The sequence below is a fragment of the Athene noctua genome, chromosome 18 (genome assembly GCF_965140245.1).
Source record: "Athene noctua chromosome 18, bAthNoc1.hap1.1, whole genome shotgun sequence".
Taxonomy (NCBI): Eukaryota; Metazoa; Chordata; class Aves; order Strigiformes; family Strigidae; genus Athene; species Athene noctua.
The window spans coordinates 11353011-11380852 of NC_134054.1; the positions used below are offsets into that span (position 1 = coordinate 11353011).

At 41.8% G+C, this 27842-nt stretch overlaps 1 protein-coding gene across 3 annotated transcripts in view; it reads right to left on the reverse strand.

Moving 5' to 3' along the window:
• PRKCA (protein kinase C alpha) overlaps nucleotides 1–11749 on the reverse strand; it is a 156888-nt gene extending 145139 nt beyond the window's left edge. For 2 of the 3 annotated variants that reach the window (XM_074922291.1, XM_074922289.1), the window contains exons 1-2: nucleotides 11410–11749; nucleotides 7943–7974 (exon numbers count right to left, since the gene is read on the reverse strand). In XM_074922291.1, the coding sequence (XP_074778392.1) occupies nucleotides 7943–7974; nucleotides 11410–11582 (205 nt within the window). In that variant the 5' untranslated portion in view covers nucleotides 11583–11749. The remainder of the gene's footprint in view (nucleotides 1–7942; nucleotides 7975–11409) is intronic. The other variant, XM_074922290.1, reaches the window with a different exon arrangement.
• Between the last annotated feature and the right edge of the window lie 16093 nt (nucleotides 11750–27842).

Here is a 27842-nt window from a genome sequence, read left to right on the forward strand (position 1 = left end):
AAAAATAAAACAATTCAACAATTATTACACAAGGTAAAGCTTGAATGTGCCATACGAGCTATTTGTGTTGGTTGTTGTCCAGCCAGAGATATTTCTGACAGTGTCAAAACCTATATATGTGATTGTAAATGAAAAGCAAATATTTCTCTATATCTTGACCGGCCATCATATAAAGACAAGTATTAACTAGAATTTTGCAGCTTCATCTTAAAAACTAAAAAGTAGCAAATAAAGAGAATAATAGTGACCATATTTTTGGTGTTTCTGGACAACCTTGCATTTTTAGTTCAAAAAATGTGTTTCTGTATCAGTCTAAATAAATTATAAAAAACAGAGGACAGACAAAAATAATTCCAGTAAGCTTCTACATTTACGGGACATATTGCAGACTGCTAATAAAGCTCATTTGATGAAAGTATTTTAAGTAAAGACAGTAATGTGTTTTCAAAAATCTATCCGAAGTGACTAGAAGATAATCTGCAAAAAAAAAAAAGACATACTTCTCTACAGTACCTTACAGACTAAGTTATATAATTGCAGAAAGGAACTAAAAAACTTCATGTAAATCGAATTATAATTAAGAGATCAGAGCGAATGACAACGAAATCCAGAAAAAGACCCGTACACACGTGTCCGGTTGCCTGACTTACAAGGTAACTGTTATGAACCACATTTAGGGAAGGCAGCATTCAGAAATAGCTGCAATTGAAAAATTAACAGCTGATAACCAACTCCCAAGCACTCCCAGCCTCTCTAAGTCTTCAACAAGCACTGCTGAAATCAGTTGGAATTATAATGTTCAGCATCTACAAGAATTTGGAAACACTCAAAGGGTAGTTCCTGTTACTAATTATACACAAGAGAGTCCTTCACTCCGACTTTCCTGCTTTCTGCTCCAGATGTAAAAGCTGAGGAACTAAGCCTGAAGTATTTATTAAATAACTTAGTACTTTTTACCTTTAACCCTAAATAGAAACAACCCACAAAAACAAACATAGAAGAAATAGCTATCAATGCACTGTTTCCCCAACAGGGAAATCTGTTTTCTTCATCTTTCTGCAACTTTCTTTACAACATTTCATTAAATTCTGCTCATGGCATAAGTCACATCCACAAAAAACTTGTATAAAATTAACACCATATGTGACTGTGTATCGGCAGTTGATGTGCAGTACTGCACCAAATCAGAGGGGAAAATAAAGAATATGCCAAACTTTATCTTGCCCAGGACTCAAACTGGTTTATCTGTCAACTCAGAATGAGCTATCACTCCCACATGTTTAATTAGAAGCTGAAGAGCTTCACAGAATTACATCCAGGGCACTGGAACAGTCAGTTTCTTTTAACTGGAACACACTGCTGGGATATCGAACTGCTTCAAGTAAACAAAACCAAACTTAACATGTTCGAAGTGTGGGAAGGGTGAAGACGGTTTTGTCCTTGAAATATAATACAAGAACAAACAAACAACAAACTTTTGCCACAAGATAAGATTTAATTATGTTCCAGTTTTGATGAGCACAACATCACCAAGGAAATTTTCTAGAAAAACAGAAGTACAGCAGCATATTTCTCTATTTTACTGTCATGTTCTATGTTGAGTGAATTGGTTATTGTGCATCTATTTGATATATTGAATTTTTTTGTGATGCACACGATTGCAGTAAGAAAATCCTCACAAACACGGATACATGTCTCTTCCCTCTTCTGACAAAGATGCCCTATTGTCCTTTCTATAGAGCAGTGATGCTCAAAGACACCACATTCCCTTCCCCACGCAGAAAACAGTTGCTGAAAGCATAACCAATATGTCTACATTATCAAGTAACGCTCCAACAGGAACAGATTTGTAAAGAGAAACAGTGCTAAGAACTAGACATCCACACAGCCCACGTTTCAGGGGTTTTACGTTGCACTAGCTGCAGTGTGATCCATGAACCAAACACCCTTTAGCACCTGGAGGACATTAAACACGCTGCTGTAACGCAGCTCTCTTTGGTATCACCCAAAGGAAATCCACTTTGCATGCTCCAAGACCACCCGGCAAGGCAAACCCAAGCACTGCGAAGGCAGGGATGACAGGGATGCAGGCTCCCAAGGGGCTTGCCCCATCTCAACCACCGCTGATGTGTTCGCACTCGTTAAGACTCAGGAGTTTCATCTGTATGTCAATGCTGTTCTCAGGAAAAACTTGGAACATGGGTAGTTTTTCAAAGATCTCTCAGAGTTCAACTGTGGGGATAGGAATAGAATCTCAATTTACACCAGTATCAGGCAACTAACAGGACTGTACGTCCTCATAATATGGGACATATGTTGCAAAGGGAAGGAAAGGGACAGCCAAAGGAGGGGAAGAATGAATAAATAAAAGCTGACAAGACAAATGTGCAACAAGCATTTTATCTGAACGTTTACAATCTGTATGTCAGATTATCTGCAGATCCTAAAAATTAGTGTCCTTTGAGAAGAAATCCACAGGTTAGGCCGAGGGCAAAAGGCCACAGGAAAGGACAAAGCTGGCTAGAGGAATCATGGAACCTGTGTGTCGAAGCAATTTATGCTCCCAGGTGGTTTTTTTGTTTTGTTCTCTTTTGTTGGCAGTGTGTGTATGTTTGGTTTTTGCCTTGGTGGTTTCATTTCTGAACAGATACCTCCAAGTTATATGCATGAAAATAGACTATCAAGTCAGCTGCTTTAAGTATATCAACAGTAAAATTCCTCTTCAGAAGATTTCATCAAGTTATATGGAAAGGATCAACAGTCACAGACTCTTAGTGACTTCCATGAAATTCACTTCTCAACCTCACGCTTATAGAAACATTAATGTAAACTGTAGCACATGACTTATGAGTAATATAAAAAGCACAAAGAACAACACATACATTGTTCAAACTGTGGTCTGTAATATCCAATCTTACCACAAAAATGATAATTGTAGAAGAAAAGCAGTTCTGGCACATAGAGGGGAACTTACTTTGTATCTTATCTACCCTTTGGCAATAGCATTTCCAAGTAAGGAAGACAGAAATATTTTTATGAGAAGTAACACAGCAACGTAATACATTTTTATTAGTTTTTTCATCTACAGAGGAAAATGAAGATAGTAAAATGAACAAGAAACTGTTGGTAGGGCAAACACAATTATAAGGATGGAAAACCAAGAACTAAGCCTCGATCCATACACAAGGAGGAATTAATTGTGCTGCCCTTTCTAAGCATGTTATAGCAGAACTGAGGATTCATAAAAACTGTACATGTCAACCAAGTCACAGGTGTTCAGAGGCATCATTGTTCAAATCTTCAGATCACAGTGAAAGCATTAAAAATTAGCTTCTTTACCATCTCTACACAGAGACCTTTAATACAAAATTTTTAATGAAAATACATGATTTATAAAGGAGTCAGCATCGGTGGGTTCTTTGGTCTTTTCACTGTAGAAGTGAGGTCAAGAACTAGTGGCTAAAAGATAAACAAAGCAAAGGAAATGAAGCGCTGGTTTAATGTGCCAGCGTTATGATATTTGCAAGGACAGTAAAAAAAAATTAAAAAATCAACCATTCCCATTTTTAGTGAGGAGTTACTATAGATGTCTAACTAGCCCAGAACCAGCAGGTTAGGAAGTGTACCCAGCATGGCACGAGCTATTCCAAAAGGATCACTGCATCAGTTTAAGATTAAATTCAACATTTGGAAAAAAATATTTTGAAAAGAAACTGAGGGAAGATAAGGAAAAAAGTGGAAAGAGTAATAGTTGCACAGATTAGCTAAACATAACAGTCTGCTTTAATGGATTTCTCCAGCTTTAATTTATCTGCATTAGAAAAAAAAGAAGCGAAACTCTTCCTAAAGCCAAATGCATTTCAAAGCTGAACTATAGCAGAACACTGCACTTCAGAAGACCCTGCAGAAACCATGTAAAAGAGGTTAATAACTACAAATTTTGACCATTTAGGAGAGACTTAACAACAGACCCTTAATGAGAAACATGAGTTGATCACATTTACATTACTGTCACTAAAAATATTTTCACCTCGAGGAACTTGCTGAGCCTTCAGTACTGAACTCAAAACGTCTAGACACCTAAATACATGTTGCATCTTAGTGAATCACTATTTGTTGTGCTCTGTTCACCAGAAAACCTTTTCTTACAGATCAAACAAAGAAACAAATATAGGTTATACTTAGAGTATAACAGTCAGTATCAAAAGAAGGATGAAGCCAAAATTTAACTGAAAAAGCTTGCTTAATTTAAAGTCTGCTTTCTTAAAAGAGTAACTTTCATACTGTGGCAGATTGAAGAGCATTTAAAATTATTCCATTTTTCACATTACTCTTGTAGCATTTCCAGGTACATGTCAGAGAAAAGCTTTCAGCATTACAGACAGCTTGCTGTCCTGCTTGACAATGTAAGAAAACAAAGCAAAGCCATAACTCCCTTTAAATAATCTTGCCATCATGTTTTCACTACCACAAAGACAATCAACAGAAAACAGGAAAAGCAAAACAGCAGAATAAGAACTCCTGTGTCAAAAGCACGGTATTTTAGGATATTTCATGTTTTTATAAGTCAATAATAAAACACAAATATCAAACAGCAAAATGCTTCCTAATAACAGGGGGCAGTAAAAATACATTCCTTAGGAGGAAGTTAATCCAGCTGAACTCTTTCAGGTTCATTTTCAAATTCACACATTATCAAAGTCAGGCTCAGACTTTTTCCACCGTAACTTTTTTGGCCATGAATCCTCTCTCTGAAAAAACTTATTTCTGATAATGCAACAGACTTCTGCAGCCTCTCCAAGACAAACTACTTCAAATGTGAACTGCCTCTTGCTAAGCATCTGCGCGGTAATAATGCAATTGCACCCTGAACCTCTGTCGCATTAAGGACTTTAACAGCGTACCAAAACTGAATTTATTGTCTTTTGCAAATTCATAGGGATCCCATGAAAATAAGAAAAGAAATTTTGTAAAGCTTTTTAATTAAATAAAAGAAAATATTTCTCTTCAATTCCAAAGAACTCATTTAAGTGTTTTTACATAATGCTGAACCTGAACACTTCAGCAGAAACACAGGCATTGAAATCAGAAAACAAAAATTACATACAATTGAAAACATGTTCCAAGGCTCAAAGCAAGCCTGATGAAAAAAGGTATTAAGGGTCAAAAAAAAAAAGATCATTAGACTATAGCGTTGTTAATTTAAATAAAATTTAAACATAAAAATCCTTTTTTCTGAGGGCATCTCTTAAAAATAAAACTAGAACTGTGTTTTATGTGACACTTTTTCAAAGGAAGTTTTAAAAATATATAAAAACTGTTAGCTGTAAATAAATACTATGTTAGCTGCAATGTTTAATACTGCATAAACACTAAGGACTTTTGTTTAATTAAAGAATTAGTAATACAAATATTCATAGAATAACTGCAGTTTCTTAGGGTAGGAGCATCGTTTGAGTTTGATACATTACTGTTATGGACCTTTCCTTTTCCCTTTGGTAACAAAGGCCAGAGGAATTTACAATAACTTTGGAAATAATAAACCTACCCAACTCTGAAACCTGCCTGACATCAAGTTTCTGTCTAGCAGGAGATTTTACAACACTCCTGAAAACTGAGCTAAAAGAGTTTCTTATCATGGAAACTCTGACAGACCAAAAACTGTAGTTATACTAGGAGCTGTCACTGTAATATTCTTTCCTTCATGTCATACTGAAATTTCCATTTTATTCTTAATTTGTCATTCTTCTCTGTAAAGGTAGTTGCTTAATTAAAGAAACTAGGGGTTTTTTTGCAACCTACTTTCTAGTTTCACACTTCTAAAAAAAAAAATTCCTCATGATCTCACTAATTTTGATGACTAATTTGTCTTTCCAGCTTTAGCTGGTGACTTTTCAGATGGACACTTCAGGAAGTTTAACTGAAAAGCTTTGATTCAGCTGCTTAACTTTAGTTATTTATTTTTCAAGATGATTATCCCCAAGAGTATGAACTCTTTGACTGTGATCACAATCAAATTTAATGAATGATGGCAAAAAAATCCCACTACTTAAACTTATTATATTAACTTGCCTAAACTACCTAAAATTTGAGTATTTCTGTAGAGGTTTTGACAGTATAAGAAAACAGACAAGAACCCTGAATACAAAAGTCTCTATCAAAGAAAAACTGCAGAATCTTGCTCTGGTGCAGACAGAAGTCATGTCTGAACAGATTTATTTAGATTCCTAAAAGGTATCACTTCTGAAGCATTTAAAAATCAATCAAGCTGCTCTACTGCTTTTACTCTTGGTTGTGATCATGCACGGTGTTTGGAGGGAAAATGAGGCCAAATTCAAATTTTTTGCTAACTTTATAAAGGTTAGTCCTCATTAGACAGAACTAGCTAAGTAAAATAATGCTGGTATAAGGAATTCTGGCCACAGAATCCAAAATACTAGAAGAGAATTGCCACACAAATTTGATCCGTGGCTCAGGTTCAGTTTGAGCCACTGGCTGCCTGACTGGAAGACAGCAGAACGCCAACATGGTACAAACTACACAATTTAAGATCAAGAACTGTATAATTTAACTGCAGCCACAATTATTTTCTGTACCAATGGAAATCTGTAATGAAGATCTAAATAATTCCTTAACTAGGAACCACTGAGCTATCCTGAATGGGATTCAGGAAAAGCCATTCCATTACTAACTGCGGGCTGATCTACAGCACTGCTTTGGATGCGATGAGCAGCAAAAAACTGGAGGATATCTACAAAATTTAATATTAACATCTTGGGACACAGGGAAATTTGTATACAAGATTCATAGTAAAATCATGGTTGCATGCTTCCCTTAATCAGGTATGCAACGTTTTCACTACATGTGTGTATCTGCAAGTTTCTACTCGCAGAAAGATAAATACTTATTGCAACATCTTTAAAAGGCATCATTCTCTTGCAGTCAGTTTCTCAGAGGTTTAGTTTCAAGAAGAATCAATTAACATCAACTTTCACAAAAATACCACAGAAACCGTAATTTCACTAAGTAAAAGCAACATTCAGGGTAGTCAAATATGCTCTAAAGCTCTAGCAAATAGCTATTAAAAAATGTAATGAAAGAAAAAAAAACAAGGGGCTGGCTAATGAGTACTCAGTGTACATCTGCAGGTGAAACAATAGGGAAGGTGGGGAAAGAGAAAGGGACAACAAAAAGCCTCATCCTAATTAGGTAAATATATGACATAGAAAAAATAACAGTAGTTGGGTGTGGTTATAGCATGATTAAACGTTAAATAATGATAAGAATTTGGCAGAATACAGCATATCATGCTCTGGTTTTCACGTATATAGTTATCTCCCGCTACAGCAGCTTTCCATTTCTCAAGGTTAGCAGAATTTATTAAATTGGTGATTTTGTAGGGGTGGATTTTTTTGTAATTAAGGATTACATAAGACCGAGAAATGCTGCCTGCCCTAAAATGTAGTTCAAACCAAAGGTCCTCCTAAACCCACAGTGTATGAAAATTAAAAACAGGGAGTTTGGGTTATGAAAATAAGACGTATGACTAAAAAGTGAATCCATTTTCCAAAACGCCCACACAGACAAGAGCTTCTGATGTGAAAAATGGTCTCTGCGAAAGCTAAATTGCACAGATTATTTTCATGAAAAGTTAGAAGCTGCACTACATGCGGATTATATGACATTTACCGTGACAAGATGTTACAAAAGACCAAACTTTTTGTGTCATTACAATATGAACAATTACTTGATTGTTCAATGTATATGATATAAATACCAACAGTTATTTAATTGAATCATTATCTTCCTTTGGCATTTACATAGGCAGAGATGCTCGCTTAGTTTTTCCAGGCTTATTTCCCTCTTGCTGCAGGCAAGTTTTGGCTACCTTCAAAACGAGGTGCAACAACGCGCATGAGCGAACAAAGCACTTGTGGCTTACCTTGGCACTGAAATCCTTGTTTCCCAAATCCCCTGCATAAAAAAAAGAAAAAAACCACCATCTTAGTATGTTTAGTTATAATTTCTTCTCAATGATCTGTAACAACATAAAAATAGCTTCATATTAAATAACTTCAGATTTTGCTCAGACGGCAGCAGATTTTAAAATAATACAACACAGAACAACCCACCCATTTCAAAGCAGAGAACAATAGCTGCTACCAACTATGTAATTTCAGCTTCTGGCAAAAAATAAAATTTATTATTATTATTTTACAAGCTATTTTGGATCTACATTTATCATCATCTGTGATTACTGAATAATATTTCAACTCATTTAATGCCACACGTATACTTAACAATAATGTAAAATATTCCAAGTTCTAGCAAAGGCATCTAAAACAAACCAGACTTAAGTTTTTCATCCACATTTTAGGACTGCATGCCAGTGCTGTTCTGCGCCTCAGCTAGATAACAGTCGTTTGTTGTATGGAAAGGAGGCAGGTTAAAGGTTTGGCTTGTTTCAATATTGAGGAGAAGACAGGCCCACTGGTTTCATACAGATTATTCTTCCAGCTTCCTTGCTTCACTTCCATAACAAAACCCAAACACGCGTGTTACACTTCACCAGTGAACACAGGGACACGCAAGCGTTGTACGTGGTATCCAAAGTTTCAACATATTATAGCTCTGGCAAACTGCACTGCTGTTGGCTTTATTTATTTGTTTATCTTTAAACAATCAACATTCGCTTTCCACAAAAATAAATGTTTTGAGTATCCTTCCTATAAACATTTCTCTGCATTTTCCCTCTTTGCAGAATGTTTGTCATCTGGAGAGCTGGGGCTGCTTGTGCTCAAAGACAAATGAACAAAAGCCATGAACTGTAGAAGCCGGCCAGTAGGCTGAAGGCAGTTAACATGAAGTTTGTGGAAACGTTTTTTAAAAAATTGTATCGATAATGTTCCCACGTTTTTTGTTTATGTATTCAGAGAAGGGGCAAAACCTTTAGTACATGGTGGAAATTGAAATTACACAGCATTGAGCATTTCCATAAATTTCTACGCAAAAGCCTCTACCTTTTATTAAGTGGGCCTAAATTCAGAAAACCAGAAGAAACATGAAATTGTTTGTTTACTTGGCAGCATCTGTGACTACACTGTACTGTCATTCTGCTGCTGTTATCTCTTGTCTTCACAGAAGTAAAAAAGCATGTACTGGAAGCGTGCAAATGCAATTGCAGGAAAGCTGACAGCAGGACCAAGAACATGAAACAGACTTTAGATAATTTTTCATCCTTTCAGGCTTATTTGTAAAGAACATTCCTGTATTATCTTCTCTAAAAGCACAGCCACTCTTCAGTGTTTGCGGGGAGTTCATACACTCAGCAGCCGCAGTCCAGTCCACTCCCTGAGCAGTTACAATGTATTTTAAGTGAAATGCCTTTAAAAAAAAAAAATAAAAATCAACACTTCAGAAACGAAGCAGGTAAGTGAAAGTTTTCTAGGAAGGTAAGGAGGCACTACACTATTACCTGGTCAAAAGTAATCTAAGAAAAAAGAATATCTATTTACATAGTTCAGCAGAAGGTTGCATTTACTAGTCTTTATACTTTAAAACATATGTTAATTGCCACATGTCATTTTGGAAATAGATGGAGCACTTGTTACGGTGTATGCTGCTTACTCAAGAGTTGCCCATCTTCAAACGAGGAAATGAAACAAGTTTGAGTTGTCAGATGCTCATCTGATGAGCCTTGAGAGCTTTCTCAGACTCACTAGCAAGACAAGACAAAAGAGCACAGCCTCTGGGGCCCCCTGGCAGCCCCAGGAGACCCTTTCACTTCCAAACCCATCCTGTCATCTCATGACTGTATTCCACTTGGGTTTTTCATTGTGCTACTCCTGTACACAAACGCAGTCCGACAATAACCCTGCAGCGTTCTTTCACACTTCCCAATTCATCACACTTCAGATTAACTTTGAAGCGGTTCCTAAAGGTGTCTCACTTTTACAATAAGAAACTTTGCAAATTTTTTTCAAATAGGAAAAAGTAATTTAAAAAAACCCAACCCCACGCTCAAAAAGTTGACTTGTTTCTTCCGCAGTCTACCATCTCGGTTTTCCTCCCTTTCCTCACTCTGTAAATGTATTTCAATCATTTCTGGAGCAATCACAGTTTTTCTTTCAGCACACAAACCAAGGAAAACTCAAGAAGAAAGACAAAGGTCTGTGTCCAGATGCATAAACACATACAAGAAGAGCAAGACACCGGCCACAGACACAGAGCCAGCTGAGTGCTGACCCCTCTGGATCTTCCCACAACTTTGGCTAAAATAAATCACAGCTCTCGTTTTCAGCAACGAGAGGTGCACTGAAAACTTCGGCAGCAGAGCAAGGCTGAACCTAAGCCACGTCTCAGGTGAAGGAGAGGAAGACCCACGGCCGCTGCTGTTCCGCACTCGCCGAGTGTACAAAAGCCCTCGCCCGGAGCTGGGGGACACCCAGGGCGTGAGCCCGGGGGCTCCACACCCCCCCCCGCGTGGGAGCGAGGAGGGCGAAGGGTGCGGGGGGCGCCGAGCCCGGGGGATACCGAGAGCGCCGGGAGGCTCGGCCTGCAGCGGAGCTGCCATCCTGCCCAGGAGAGGGCATGGCAGGAACCGAGAGGTGTATTTTTTCCCCTTAACAGCTTCGTAATAAGGGTGTTGGTAGGAAGTTTTCCTCCCTTCCTCCCCTCTCTCTAGCACGAACCTTTCTCTTAAAAAAAAGGAAACAACCCAAAGCCGTCCCTTTCCTAAACAAGCCATGTAGCAGCGGTGTCACTGCATTCCCCGTCTCCCTCTGCAGCAGGAGGAAATAAAGCCGGCGCTGAGCACAAAGTTAAAGGCAGGGCTACAGAAGTTGTGCCACACAGCAACACCCACAGCGTGAAACAGAAAACCCTCCGTCTCCGCTGCAGCAGCCGGAGCGGCGGCCGCGCTCCCTCCGCGCCGGGAAGGCGGGCGCAGAGCGGGGGCTCCGCGGGCGGAGGCGGCCGAGCCCGGGGCTCGGGGGCGGCGGGACGAGCGCCGAGGAAACACAAAACCGGACAAACCGAGTCCCCAGCGTGGGTCTTCAGAGCCCGCTGCTCTCTGCGGCACTGCCCCTCCCCGAGCGCCGGCAAGTTCAGGGGCTCCCCCCGCCCCGAGAGCGGGGTGCGCGCCCAGACTCAGCCCGCGGCCCCTCGGAGCACCGGCGGCCGCCAGCACCCCGGAGGAGGAGGAGGAGGGTGAGACAGAGCCGGGGACAGCGAGGCGACAGCGCTCTGCCCCCCCCCGGGGCTCACCTGCCCGGCCCCGGGGACCCGGCGGGTGGGAGGGGGGGCACGGCGGCGGGGGCTGCCCTCGGCGCGGGGGGATCCCCCGCGGCGGAGCGGGCCCGGGCGGAGGGGAGGGGAAGGGGAGGGGGGAGCGCTCGGGGGGTCTCTCACCAGATGAAGTCGGTGCAGTGGCTGCAGAAGGTGGGCTGCTTGAAGAAGCGCGCGATGAATTTGTGCTCCTTCACCTCGTGCACGTTCTTCTGCCTCAGGGCCCCCTTGCGAGCGAAGCGCCGCGCCGCGTCCGGGGCCGCGCCGGGCTCGGAGCCCGGGAACACGTCGGCCATAGCGCCCTCCTCTCCACCCCCCTGCCGGGAGCCGCGCCGGGAGTCGCCGCCCCGCCGTCCGCCCCGTCCGGCGGCCGCCGAGTCTCTGGCAACGGCGGGGCTGGGCGCTGCCTCCCGCTCCCGCGCCTGACGTCGGAGCGGCGCGTAGGGAGCGGGAGGAGGATCCGGGCCCGGGCCCGCGGCGGCTGCTCCGCCCGCGGGGGGAGAGGGAGGGGGAGAGGGAGAGAGAGAGAGCGCGGAGCCCCCGGCCGCCGGCGGGGCGGGGCGGGGCGGGGCCGCCCCCGGCGGGGGGAGCGCGCGCGGCCGGGGGGGCCCGGGAAGGCGGAGGGGGGCGACAGCACCTGCCGCCTCCCGTCAGCGGCCCCGCCCCGCCACACACACACACACACACACACACACACAGAGACACACACACACACACACACACACAGAGACACAGAGACACACACACACACACACACACAGAGAGACACACACACACACACACACAGACACACACACACACACAGACACGGCTCCTACACAGAGACACACACACACACACACACCACAGAGACACACACAGTCATACACACACACACACACACACACACAGAGAGACACACACACACCACGGAGACACACACAGTCATACACACACACACACACACACAGAGGCTTCCCTCACACACCAGCTCTTGTCACACACACACGGGTTTCCCTCGCACCTGAGCTCCACACACACACACACACACACACACACACACACACAGGCCCCCACACATCCCTCGGCCCCTCATAACACACAGAGGGCAGCCGGCTCCCTTCTCTCTCCCTCACACACAGCAGCTGCCACACACACACACACACGGACACACACACATAGACACATGGACACACACATGGGGACACACACACGGGGACACACAGACACACAGACACATGGACACACACACATACACACAGACACACATGGACACACAGACACATATACACATGGACACACATGGGGACACACACGGACACACACACATAGACACATGGACACACACATGGATGCACACACGGGGACACACAGACACACACACATGGGGACACACACACACACGGGGACACAGACACACACAGACACACACACATGGGGGGACACACACACACACGGGGGGACACACACGGGGACACACACACGGACACACACACACACACACAGACACACACACAGGACAGCTCACAGACACATTTCCCTCGGTGTCGGCCATGGACGCCAACCCCTGCCCTCCAAACCAGCCCTGGCACCAAGCTGCCCTCGGCAGCCCCGGGCGCGGGCAGGGCGCGGGCAGGGTGTGGGCAGGAGGAGGCCCAGTGACCCCTGACCCCGCCGCGCTGCCTCGCTTTCCCCTTCCCTCGGCAGCGCCCCGCGCCCTGCCCCGCACACCCGCCGCCATCGCGCCGAGCGCGGCTAACCCCTGCCCGCTGCTCCGCCGCCTTCGCAGCTTCCTGTGCCCGCCCTGAGAGAACGTTCTGCCACCGCCACAACAAAAGAAGGTGCAGCCCAGGCGCCCTCCTCCAGAGACCTTTCCCCTTCCTGCGACCCAGGAACCCAGTCGCACACCTGCCGATGCGGCGCGAGGCCATCCTGAACCCCCGCACGGCACCCCGCGCCCCCCGGACAGCCAGCGCAGGCGAGAGACGAGCGGCCTCGCTGGCCTGCCCCACTGCAGCGTGTCGCAGCGCTTTAATGCTTCGTGCCGTACAAATACCCTAACAAAAAGTGCAGGAAACACACAGCAAGTCTTTTTCACTAATTAACGCATCCGACGTACGCAGGAAAGACTTGTACTATGCTTTTATGCAGCGCACTGAGAGTGCGATAACGTATTCTGTAGAGTAATAGAACCGTTCGTCTTCATTTATTCCCGTTACACACAAAATGCTCACGAGTCCCTGGACATGGAAACACTATTTGCCTCTGGCATCCATAGCTTCGCTTATATTGCAATTTATACAACATCTCCAAACATTCAGAAAAACACCATAGGAAGCATGACTGTGTGCATAAAAACACAATATATATGGTAAATTAAAAAAAAACCCAAGTCCTAATTTATTTTTTTTTTAAATAAACGTTATTCCCATGGCTACAAATTTTCACCAAGAAGAAATGGATGCTTACCAGAAGTTCCTCTACCCCAATATAGATATCTACACACGAATATGTCTGTGTAAGCATGGGTAACATGTTTTCTCTCACAAGGATGAAACCCAGCTAATTAACGCAAATGAAGTCTTACCGGCTGATGGAAAAAGCACACACGGACATTTACCGCAGGACGGAAATAACTCGTTACATGCTATCTCATTCGCAATTTTAAAACCTAGGTTTCTGGGTGCAGCCTGGCTGAACTGGTATGTCCATGGCTTTTCCATCAAACAGCTGGTGACAGGGACAGCCCTGATTTTTTTCTAAACTTATAGAATCAAGCCAGATGCCCTATCAACTGTTTCCTTATGCCCTCGCTTCATGGACTTTTATTTTGCAACTACTTCCGAATTTGATCTGAAATTCAATAAAACAGATTTTTGGTTTTTTATTTGGTTTCGACCTGTTCTACCCGTTTCAAATCCCTTATTCCTCTTCAGAGGGAATAGATTTTTCTTGCCTTAATTAACTTATGCCAAAGCATGAGGAGCACTAAGAAACATTTTGTACTCTCATTAAGTGTTCTATCAAGAAATATGGAACGTATTTATTTCTATTCCTTTAGCGCTGTATCACAAACATAGCTACCAAGACTGGAGAATCTGGCTGAATCAAGATGCAACTCGCATTACGTCAGATTTGGGGCAATCTGTACGTTTGGTTGTTCCTTAAAATCTGGAAAACCTGCTGAATCATTCTGGATTCCAGTTTCTTTCCTCAGAGTGACTGGTTAAGATCCATTCGCTGAAACACTGGTGAGTGCCCCAGGCTCCTCGTTCCAGCACCGGCCCATTGCCTTGTCAGGCCCCGAGGAAGAGCCCAGTGACACCAGCTGTGACACTACACCGTCACTTTAGGATCAGTTTACTCCGTCTCTGTAAAGCAACCATTTTCTCTCAAACCTAGTAATTATTTGTACGTAGTGATTATGCACATTAGGCAAGAGAAAAAAAATCTATTATCTGTGTGTAGCAATCCTCACACATCTAGGTAAACCATTGTAACACAACATTCCCTTAGTGTATAAAACATACAACTCCTCTTACGTATAGAACATACAGCTCCTCTTACGTATAGAACATACAACTCCTCATGTATAGAACATACAGCTCCTCTTGCATATAGAACATACAACTCCTCTTACCTATAGAACATACAACTCCTCTTACGTATAGAACATACAACTCCTCTTACCTATAGAACATACATCTCCTCTTATGTATAGAACATGCAACTCCTCTTACCTATAGAACATACATCTCCTCTTACGTATAGAACATGCAACTCCTCTTACATATGGAACATACAGCTCCTCTTACGTATAGAACATACAACTCCTCTTACGTATAGAACATACAACTCCTCTTACATATAGAACATACAGCTCCTCTTACGTAAACATACAACTCCTCCTACGTATAGAACATAGAGCTCCTCTTACCTATAGAACATACATCTCCTCTTACATATAGAACATACAGCTCCTCTTACCTGTAGAACATACAACTCCTCTTACCTATAGAACATACATCTCCTCTTACCTATAGAACATACAGCTCCTCTTACCTGTAGAACATACAACTCCTCTTACCTATAGAACATACAGCTCCTCTTACGTATAGAACATACAGCTCTTATGTATAGAACATACAACTCCTCTTACCTATAGAACATACAACTCCTCTTACGTATAGAACATACAGCTCCTCTTACCTATAGAACATACAACTCCTCTTACGTATAGAACATACAACTCCTCTTACGTATAGAACATACAGCTCCTCTTACGTATAGAACATACAGCTCCTCTTACCTATAAAACATACAACTCCTCTTACGTATAGAACATACAACTCCTCTTACTGCCATGTTTTGCATGCACGCCGCTTACACAATGTTTTTTTGTGTGTATATATATATATATATATATATTCACCTTGAAGTGTCAAGATATGTCACCAAGACCAAGATCCTCTTACACTGATGCTGTGATCCTACATTCCATTTGCCATTCCCTTTGTGTATAGGCTATTGTAACATCAGCACCCTCTTACTGGGAGGCCTTGCTTGGACACCCATCCTTCCTACTCTGCACTCCCGTGGGTGATAGAGGAACTTGTCCTTCCTCTGCAAATTCCTGCGGGAAAGATGTCTGCCGTCCCTTCCTGCACACACACATTCCCACCAGCAGCCCGTGACTTGCTCTTCTGCTGAGGGTAGTGTTTGCAATTTGTTTCTGATTCAGGCCATCTGGACAAGGAGTCAGCATTATCGTTGTTCGTGTTCAGGCATATACATGGTTATTAAATCAGAGTACCAGATTTTCCAATCTTCCTGCCAAGCAGCTCCAGAATTCTTGACTCCAAAGTGCCATTTATGGGGTCTTCCGATAAGAAATTTACTCCTCTGTGAATATTTAGATAATACCCTAGAGAGTTCATCCCTGATAGAAGTTCCCATTGGATTGTTTACGAGTTTTTCTCTGACGGATATGATTATTGCTGTAACAAGCACAACTTCTCAAGTCCTTTCTATATTTGCATCAATACCACCCTAGGTCTGTAAGTGCAAGCATCTGTGTTCATTTTGAAAGAGGATTCTCAGAGTCATTCTGCTGCTTATGAAATGCCTTCTCTGTTTACTCATCTGCTGGATCAGCACGCTACTGCTTGCATCATTTTTTGGATCAAAAAAAGCAATTTAAAAAGTGTCTTCTTCCTAAAGGAAAAATATCTGGATTGTTCTGTCCCTATTTACATGACCGGCATCGGATCAGCTCAAAGAGAAAGCCAAGGAGAACACCTTCACCAACATCTTTGGCAATTGTGGCTCTCAATTTAATTATTTCCTGCTTGTAAGAAATATTCAACAAACAGGAATCACTTCCTGCTTGAGACCTATAAGGAAGTTCACAACCTAATTTCTCTTCACATTTCAAAATTACAACCACTTCCTTTTCTAGAGAGTTATCAAAACAGTAGCTAGTTTCCAAATCCCTTTGAGGAAGGATGACTCGATCACTGCAAACTGCTGTCTAAAAATGATTTGTTTCATCCAGTCTCACCTTCCAAAGGAATTTCCACACAGTCAGCTTATGAGACATTTCTACCAACAATTATTGTGGAAAAATCAATTGCCATAATTAAGTCAAAAGCAGTTATCAGTTTCCACTAATACCCAGACTTCAGAGGCAAATTTCAGAAGCCAGGTTTTCCTAATTTCTTTTTCCACTCAAAACATTATTTGCTTGAAATCATCTCTAGATCTTAGTGTTGACACTCCCATTCTGTGATTCTGCAGAATGCATTTGTATGTCTGTTGTCCCAGTGGTGCGAAGGAGGTAGAAATATTTTGTATCTCACTATATCAACACCGGTTTCTGCATCTTTCTGTGTCTTTCTGCATTTGTGCATCTGCACAACTCTATGTATTTCTGTACTTACACTAATTCTCTGCCCTTTTCCTCTCAAAGTTACTGAGACTGAAGGTTGGTCATTAGACAGATTTTATTATTAAATTATTCCACGTGACAGACAGCTTGTTTACACATGCTAGTACTGATGTGAAAGTTTGAATGTATGTATTAAAACACAGTCAAAAAGAAGACTAAGTACAGAAAAAAATGTCCTAGGAGAGATGAAGTGTCACAGAAAAAGTATTTCTGAAAAAAAATGGGGAAAAAATGGCATATCATAATAATTAATCATTTGCCAGGGATGAAATTGCAGGTCTTTGTGATGTCCTAATCAGCAAAATCCCACTCCCCTTTGCGACATGTAAATGATGCCATTATTTCAACTTCAGTTTCCTTGAAAGAGGTACAAAAACCATTCCTCATGCAGATAGCTTGTAGCTGCCTGTGAATTATCCTCGCAGCAGCTCTCCAAAGAACTGGAATAAATGGCTGGTGATATACAGAACATTGAGTGTAAAACACATTTTTTTTAAATCTGGATTCTCATCAGAATACAGAGTGACAACCTATTCCTTTGTTTTCTCGTATCTCTGGCGTATTAGGAGCATGGTAAAATATCTCCTAGTTATACAGCTGAATCAGAGCTCAATTCTGTTATACACTGAAATGTGATGGAGGTCCTTTGGGATGTTTCATGGGTTTTGTCTCTTTCTAGATTGTATAAATAAAAATTTTTGCCTCAGCTGGAGTATTTGCTATCATTGTTGTTTTGCAGATTTTGTCCTTCCCACCAGCAATCACTTGAAAAATTTTGAATATCTCTTCCAAAAAGTAATTCACATTCTTTTGAGTGCATCAGAACAATTCTCTTGTGTAGGCAAATTTTCAGTCTTCAACTGTACACACACACACATACAAAAAAAAAAAAAGACAGAAAGACTCAGGCTTTGAAATATAAACAAAGCGCTCAAACAATGTGGAAAGAAGAACAAACCTCTCTTGTATCAACTAAACAAGAGAGCCTCTATTATTTATTTAGAGGAACATGGCACACAGGTTTGTAAGAAACAAATTAGGTGGTTTTTGCAAGGGATGATTGACCCCTGGAAGAACCGAATGCAAGCGCTGGGGTGGGACGCTTATGTGGGCTCAGGGGAGTGAGAAAGCCTGGGAGAGACAAACACTGGATCTTACTGAACACAGACCACAGCCACCTCGGAAAATTCCCGAAATGGAAAATGTCAGAAAGGGAGAAATTCTTAGGAGGAAGCTTCATATCCGCTTGCCCTGTTCTCCCTTCCTAGGTGTGCACCTGCGGTCACTGCTAGTGACACTCCAGATGGGCCCTGCCGGAACCAGTACCACCACTCTACGGTCTTCGTTTCCTTCTTTAAAGAAAAAATATTTACAGTATCACTGTCAGCTGACAAAAAGTTGCCCTCAGAAAACGACTTTTTCCATTCTTTTTGCATTAAAAGTGCAAGCTGTACATGTAGGGTTTAAGTTTGCAGAGAAAAGGAACTCTCTAGGTACGTCCAGGTGTGACCTCTTGAAGGGTAAAATACGTCCATCAAAAATGGCTGAGGAAAGCAGAGTCACTGCACTGTCCTGAAGCCTTTTCCCGACAGTCTGTTGGAATCTCCAGTGTGCTTTTCTGACATGAAACTGGTACAAAGAGTAAATTACTTTATACGCCTCAATTTTTTAGAAAACATCAGTTTTGGAATATCAGCCTGCCTAGCATCAAATAGCTCCTGATAGAGCAGGACAAGACTTACAGTTTCTTTATGCTAATTATGGGCCATGGGATGTCACCTCGCTGACATGGAAGTCAACGTGAAATTTCCCATTATTTCAATGTGAACAGAAAGGTGTGGTGTATTTTATTTACACATTCCCACAAATCTTTTATTTAAATGGATGATAATTTTGCAATAGTAAGCTGAGCAGAATTTTGCCATGTGAAGATGAGGATATATTAGATCTATCTTACTCCAAATTACTGTTTTTGACAACTGAATATTGTTTATCACAGATACAAGAAAGAGTAACTTTCATGTTGCATTTGGCTTATTCTAGAGAATAAATGTGAGAGGAGACCCAAATCATATCAGCTGGAATATACAGGATATTAACTGCTTCTTCTGTGCCACCATTATATTATGATACGTTGATGCAGAGAAAGCACAATACCATTTTCAGTGGTATGATTTCCAATTATACCATGTCCGTCTGTGCTCTACACGAGTGTTTATACTTACAGAAACACTAATAATTGAAATGACAAGAGTTTGGCTGGACAAAAACAGTTTTAAATTATTTGTTTAATTTAGAAGAACTGAAAAGAGAAAACACTGATGCACAAAACAAGCTGATATTAATTTAAAAAAAAAACCAAAACAAAAACCAGTTCAGAAACCCAAAGTGACAGTTATATGAAACATGAAGTGTGGAAAACCTCTCTGCTGCAGAGACATCACATGGGGAAGGATTCTGTTTGTTAGCATTTAACATTCATCCAACCCACTGGAATTTTCATTTTCCAAAACCACCCAGAAACTGTCCTTTAACGACAGTAGAGACTATTTTTGGTCTTTTAATCCAGTATTGTGGATTAAAGACTGAAAAGATTAGCAGACTAATACATATCATAACAAGGGAACATCTCCTTAGGTTGCACTAAGTCAGTCTCATGCTACCATTCAGTATCACAATTTATGGTGACCTTAATGGCCAAAAATTGCTATTTGTATGTAAATAAAATACTACAGATGCTCCTTCAACATGAATTACATTTTTAAATAGTTTTGCTCCAGAAAACATAATTTTAAAAATCAGACATCTCACCCACAATGCTGACAGTGAAAAAAAGCCAGGGCATCCCATATGCAAGTGCCAGTGGATTTTGTTCCAGCTGTATTATGCCATATCCGCGAGATAACAGCTAGGCAGCTGGGTTTAGAAAGGTCTGGAATAGTGGTTAAGCCAGCTTGTACAGCAGACTAATATTATTCAACTTGACTATACTCTGTCCATAGAAAAGCAATGACCCTCTCTTTAATGACCACATGATGAGGCGACATGAGGGAGAAAAATGAGATTTTTTTTTTTTTCTAGAAATAAATTTTTTAAAGAAACAAAATGTGTAGCAAGCACACATACATGCACTTTCTGCGCATTTTCAACTTGTATCATAAATATTTCACACTTCACAGAATACTCATAGAATCGCAGAATGGTTTGGGTTGGAAGGGACCTTAAAGATCATCTAGTTCCACCCCCCCTGCCATGGGCAAGGACACCTTCCACCAGACCAGGCAGCTCAAAGTCCCATCATGATCTGTTCTTTTCAGAACACCTGGACATCATCTCTTTTCAAAACTCAAATTTACGAGAATGTCACTGATATCAGTTCTGGCAATGTTGGAACGATTGCAATTTTATTTCATTCAGTTGCCAAAATCCTGGCAGCATCCTTGTGTCTCCCCGCACAATGAAAAAAACTCCATGTGCAGCGAATAAAGGAAAATCACCCTCTGAGATTTATTTTTGTTATTTTTACATAGAATTACAAAATAAATGCAAAACTCTTAGAAAAAACCTGGCTAGATGATGATGCAGATTACAACGCTAGAATCAAAATTTTTCGAGACATACACCCATGTGGAGATTGTCAAAGCAGCTGAGTGGCCTTCTGGAAACCAAGAGAGGTAGCCTCGTTTCCAAAGAACTCAATACACCAAAAATTTACTTTAATAAAGTGAGCACTTTTAAAAGCATGGCCTTCATTTAGTTGTCTAAATAGAATTTGAGCCCTTCTGAAAATCTGATTCCAGTTATTGATACTGGCCCCTTCAAAACCTGCTTCCTCTTAGAAAAGCTTTGCCTTGGATTTATTGCTGGAGATTAGAGGCTGTCACAAAGTGAAATTAGTTTATTGATATCTTCCTACTCCCTAATGGTCCACGCTACAGAAGTACCATACTTTGTGGTAGAATACGAGTCTGTTAACAGGATCCAGACACAGAATAATGAGATGTCACGAGCGTCAGACGTAGGCCACATCGACAGAGGTGTATGAGCATGATTTTTCTAGAAAAATGTCTAGCTCAAGACAAACTAATCTTTCCTATCACATTATCCCCAAACTCATCCTCCTATGTTTGAATATTCAAGAGCACTCTTAAAAATCAGCTTGTGAAAGTCAATAGCATTCCCTCTGTATCCAACATTTCATGAAATTTTCAGTTCAGTGAGTACATTTTGAGCTTTTTCAGACTTGTCAGTCAACAGTGAAGTGAGGAATTCCCCCTTTTGGAGTAAATTTGCTAAGAATACCAGTTTAAAAATATATGAGGAAAAATTAGAGTCAACTATTCATGTTGATTAATAAAGATTTGGGAAAAATTCCTAATCTTGTAATTTTGTTAACTGTATATAAATTGATTTAAATCGCATACAAAAACATTGATAAAATCCCATTTTAAAAAGCCCCAAGGGAAGGCAATGACAAGACGCAGGGTGGCTTGTGAAGGTTTTGGTTTAGGCCATAAGGGAACTCAGCATCCACTTTTTGATGGTACAGGAGCTGAATCACAAAGAAGTAGATTTATTCCTCTGGAACACCCTGGACTTCTGCCCAGAAAGAATTTAACAGATGATATCCATGGGTTAATAGAGATCATAGGACCTATCTAGATTGAAGCTGTCGATTTATCAGGTGATACCACTGGATGTCTCCAACAGAGCCAAAGAGCATCGATTCTAGGCTGCTTTTAGACACATGCACTTTTCAATGAAGTTTTTAACATGGATGAATATGCCAAACAGCTTCTTGATTGTTGATCCTCTTATCCATCATTTGGGAAAACCGAAGAATGGCAGTAAATAAATCTGGTGGTAGCTGGGCTTTCTGATAGTGTTATGGCAATGTGCCAAGGGAGGCAATTTAAGAGTGTTCTCACTTACCCAGAGAAATACCTTTATCGGGAGGGATAGAGTCACCCTGGGATGAAAACTAGCCAGGATTGCCCCGCTGGATCACAAAGTGGTAAAATGCTAATGACAGTTTTGATGTACTGGAAGTGTGAAGTGCATTCCTGAAGCAGTGCACTTTCCTTGGAGAACTTCCATCAGACCCTGACCAGGCCTGAACTCTCTGGCTTGTAAAGAAGATGACAACCTGAGGTATATATATATTAAAAAAAAAAAAAAAAAAAAGGGCGAGATGCTGCTCTTCCACAAACCTGTGGCTTCTGGTTTAATGGAAAGCAGAAGAATAATGATGAAGAGAATCTTGAAAACTTTGTTTCAAGCTTGATAAGAGAAGAGAAACAGTTTGGCTTGAGCATGGAGAGCACTCTTCCTTATCTGAGCTCTGCCTTACCACACCTGACTGGCTTCCTTCTGGAATGTTCCTGTGTATCTCTACATCTGCACTGAGAGAAAAAGCCAAAAGGTGAGACAAAGCAAAAAAGGGTGAGAAGGTCTGTGGCTCCATACTGTGCTTTTATGTCAACATCTCAGAAGTTGTCCCTTGCAGATGTGTTCACTGCAGATTCAAACTCTCGTAGAGAATAATTTGCCCCCGAAGGTTCATAATTCAACATTCCCGACGTAGAAATTTGACACAGGATTTTTTTAGACAGCTTTTTGATGAATTTATCAGAGGAACAGACTGTTTCACAATATTTGGGTCGCAGTAGAACTGTGAGAGAGTTTCTCCGGATTTTCAGTGCAGGAAATGAGAAGGCGGAGAGGAGGAAGTAGCTTTAAAATGCTCTCTGGTTTGTACACTGTGAGTTTAATGGATGTGAAAACTAGAACACCTTTGTGCCCCTGCGAGAGAATATAGCCCTGCTATCACCCGGAAAATTTGTCAGTGCCAGCCCTCTGACATCTCAGATCAATACAGGATTGGGTATTTCAATACTATACTTTCAGTTAACTGGTGGGTGCTTAAAGTGATTTAAGGTCTGGGACTAAAATGGTAATTACAGAACCACAGAATGATCTAGGTTGGAAAGGACCCTGGAGATCATCCAGTCCAACCGTTCTCCTAGCACTGTTCCCACCTACAGCAGATCCTTAAGCTCTAAATCAACCCTACTCTTGAACCCCTCCAGGGATGGGGACTCCACCACCTCCCTGGGCAGCCCATTCCAACACCCAGCAACCCGTTCTGGAAAGAAATGCTTCCTAAGATCTAGTCTGAACTTTCCCTGGCGCAACTTGAGGCCATTCCCTCTTGTCCTGTCGCTTTCTACTAGGCTAAAGAGGCTCAGACCCAGCTCTCTGCACCCTCCTGTCAGGGAGCTGTAGAGGGTGATGAGGTCTCCCCTCAGCCTCCTCTTCTCCAGACTAAACCCCCCCAGTTCCCTCAGCCGCTCCCCACAGGACATGTGTTCCAGACCCTGCACCAGCTTTGTAGCCCTTCTCTGGACATGTTATTTCCTTCAGAAAAAAATACTCTGAAACATGAGTGGTAACTAGGACTGCGGCTTACCCCTAAAATATGCTATTGAGTGAAAATAATCTTTTTAGGAATCATATAGACACTGTTTACTTATGTCACTGAGACATTCTTTCAGATCAATATCTGTTACTCTGTATTTACTTCTAACATCTCCAAACACATGAAATCTAAACGTCCATCGGAAAATAATACACTGCAAATGGATCTTGGCTTTTGGCTGGCTGAATATTTTGCTAATAATGAAATGGTACATCCAAATTACCTATACATTAAATATTAAATGCAACTGATATATAGGAAGTCAGAATGGTCTCAACTTGCCCAGAAGTGAAAGCAATTATTTTTCTGTAAAGCTGAAAATGACTCAGTTTACCCTTTTACTTTTTATTTCTTATCTTTTCAGTGCAATGGAGCACTCACTTCAATATTGGATCTATTGAATAGAGGTGATTAAAATATTTGTGCAGTGCATAAACGAACTTTGAACAAATATTAATAGAACTATCTTGGCAACATGAAGGGCAATGATTGAACCTGTGACTTAACACCTGCTCCCTGCATCCGAACGTGGATACATCCGTTAGCCATCTGACCGTCACCTCTTCGTGCTCTGGAGGGAGGAACGGGTGTACACATGAAACCCAGGGATTGGCCTGTGAAACAAAAGAACCAGCGCGAAAGAAGCTGGAGTCTGATTACCTTACCCCTGCAGGAAAAGGATGAGATTGTTGGTCCAAGCACAGTCCCAAAGCCAGCTTTCATGCCAGAACGAGAGCAAGCAGGTGCTGGCACATAAGGGAGGACTGCATTCAGGCCTCTAATATTCTACCTGTGTCACAGAATCACAGAAGGGTTTGGGTTGGAAGGGACCTTAAAGATCATCTAGTCCCAACCCCCCGCCCCGGGCAGGGCCACCTTCCACCAGCCCAGGTTGCCCAAAGCCCCGTCCAACCTGGCCTTGAACCCTGCCAGGGAGGGGGCAGCCGCAGCTGCTCTGGGCAACCTGTGCCAGGGCCTCCCCCCCCTCACAGGGAGGAATTTCTGCCTTAGGTCTGATCTAAATCTCCCCTCTGTCAGTTTAAAACCGTTACCCCTTGTCCCATCCCCACACCCCCTGATCCAGAGTCCCTCCCCCCTTTCCCGCAGCCCCTTCCAGCCCTGGGGGGCCGCTCTAAGCTCTCCCGGGAGCCTTCTCTCCTCCAGCTGAACCCCCCAACTCTCTCAGCCCGTCCTCACAGGGGGTGCTCCAGCCCCCTGAGCATCTTCATGGCCCTAATCAATACATTCCTGTTAAACTGACAAACATCTGCATCTTGGCCTGGCTGTGTTGTACATTTTCTGGTTGAAGAACAATCACAAAATTTTCAGAATGGTGGGTAATGCAGACCTGACACTCACTGTCTGGAAGGACAGACTGCCAGGAAATCTCTGCCAGGATTAGAGGTGTGACATATCCTACAATATCAGGAAAATTACAGCATCAACTAGAGAAGCATACAGACAGATTAGAGGAAGGACATAAGGTCTGGCTCATTAGCTGGGGAACTGTTACCTCACACCGACATTCAGTCTGTCTAGTTCTCACAAACTTTCTGCATAATATCTGTAGGAGAAACCAATTCCTGTCTGAAAGTCTTTGTCTACCTTCCTATTACCTTCTGTCCAAATCATTACAATGTCTTTTCCTATTGTCATGACAGCTCCAGTTGACCCCTGGTGTCAAGGTTTTTCCATCATCTTTTTCTTTAGCATCTCTCTACTATCTCTTTCCTCCTTCTCTTCTACATGACATTTTTACCTTCACTTTTAAGGCCTTTGCTGCCTTACCATCTTCCTCTCTCTTAGTCCTTACCGAAACCACTCTGATCAGCCAGTCACGCTGGTCTCCATGGTTTAATCGCTATCTTTTCAAACACACACTCTTAAGCTCTGCTACGCTGCCCTACACAATTTTATCTGGGCACCACTTCTGCAAAGCCACTTCGTTCACATCCCTCCTGCATATTCTCCTTTTAGGTTATGCTAGACAAAAACGGGTAACAATTAGACTGCTGTGACACTGATACTCCGCATGTCATGCTAGCTGGTATCATCTCAGGGTGTTCTTGCACTACTTTCTCTGCTTGCAGCTACCCCTTCTTTCCTCAGAAGATAACACTATTTGTGGTAGAGACCATCAGTTGATCTGTATTTATATGGTCAATAGCGAAACAAAATTCTGCTTCAGGATTTGGTTTATAGGAGCTGTGATAATAAAGAGCACATGTGCTAAAGGAGTGGGTTGGATTTGATGGAAAATCAGATTCTATAGATAATTGCATACTACTGCCAATTACAGAAAGAACTAAGTTTGTTTGCTCCTGCTCTGTCAAGGCGAATCCATACAATAATAATCACGTCTTGTCCAGTTACTGGAAAAGACACGGTTATTTGTAACACACATTCTAATGTTTCTTATTGCAGAGAAATAAGAAAAAAGAATCACAATATTGGCAGTTATTATGCAGTTCTGTGAAATGCATACTTAAATATTCCTTCCTCCCTGAGTTTCACATGCTATTATTCGGTTTTACTTTCAGTTTTAAGATCAGTAAAGTTGTCACACACAAAATCTATGGAAAAAGGAATGTGCATATAATTTAACTTTTTTTTTTTTTTTTCCTCTTCTTAAAGTAGTATAGCAAACTTTTCAGCTCAAGTTTGCATCTGTATTCTATATGGTAGAGTACATTCTGCCATCTGCTGAGCACAGTGAGCAGTGCTCGTACGGTCAGCGTTGAAATGGATGAAATTGTGCCCATCTATTCCTGTGCCATTTTAAACACAGAAAAGAATGTAATCAAATAGCCAGCAGGTCTAAGGAAGGATTTAAACCAGAGGCAAGAAAGTTCATTAGAGCATTGCAGTGTGTTGGGAAGGGAAAAGATACCTGTGAAATTTTGTGGAGAAAGAGAAGAGGAAGAAGCAGGCTGTGCCAAATGGAAAAATAATCAGATGTAAATACAGAAAATGAAGTCCATTTTTTTCTTCTGTTGATTTAGCAATGGTACTTTGCCCTTTGGCACTGTGTCTTTGGTAAATATTTTGAGCAGGACATTCACAGCATTTTCTTTCTGAGAGGAAAAGCATGTTCCTAATTGTTTGATGTTGTGGCTAAAATTTCTGTTTTAAATGCAAACAGAGAAACTTTACAAAACAAAAAATAAACAAACTATTTAAGATCGCAGCAGCAAGAGTTTGACATAACCTAGCTTCTCGTTAGAGCTTCAAATGTCCCTCACTCCCCCTCACAGGCTGTGAGTCAGCAGGGGAGGAGGATACTTAGATTAGAAACACCAAACTGTGGAACAATGATTACACAAATGGTATTTTGGTTGCACTTCAGATGCTCCTGCAGTTAAAGTCTGCTAAATTAGAACTGCAGTGATCAGAACCGCAGCTGGTATCTGTGGAGTTTTGACTTGATGACCCCAAACTCGCAGCGCCAAAACATGTTTTTATACCACCCAAAAAGATGGTTTCAGTTTGGCCCCCTCGTCACAAATAAGCAGGCCAGAAGCATTACTTCACTCTTCCTGCAGCACTGGGGCTGTGAGCCCTCTCTCTGATGCTTTTAGTTGTCTGTTAATCAGGAGATGCTTATCGATGACAGGAATCTGATCAAACTGGCCCCCGAAGCCTGAAGTTTCAGGCCAGTTCATCATCTAGTGTAAACTGGCATGGCATTGGTATCAACACTGGAGGTGCAGGACAATACCGATGTCACTCCAACACTAATCATTTCAGCTTAAAAAGCTTCTGTTATAATTATCAGGACTCTTTGGTACAGAGAAATGTACACACGCTCCAGTGATAAACAAAAGCTTCTTAGTGACAGTTCTATTATTTGAGCCAATATCATATTCCAAATATCCTCATCCTCTAAAGATGCTACGAAGATAATATGGTTTTTTCAGAAACCTCAGCCCCACCAGGAGATGCTCTGCAGAAACAACCGGAGACATTTTCAGCAGAGACCGCTATTTGAATTCCTGCATTATGTACAAATGCAACATGTGACGGTTGTTTCATCCTTTATTACAAGCAACACAAGGAACCTTTTATTTTCTGTTTACTGGGATGGGAAAAAATACAAAGAGTTAATATGTAACCATCCTTTTGCGGATGCCTTTATTTTTAAGGGGAGAAACA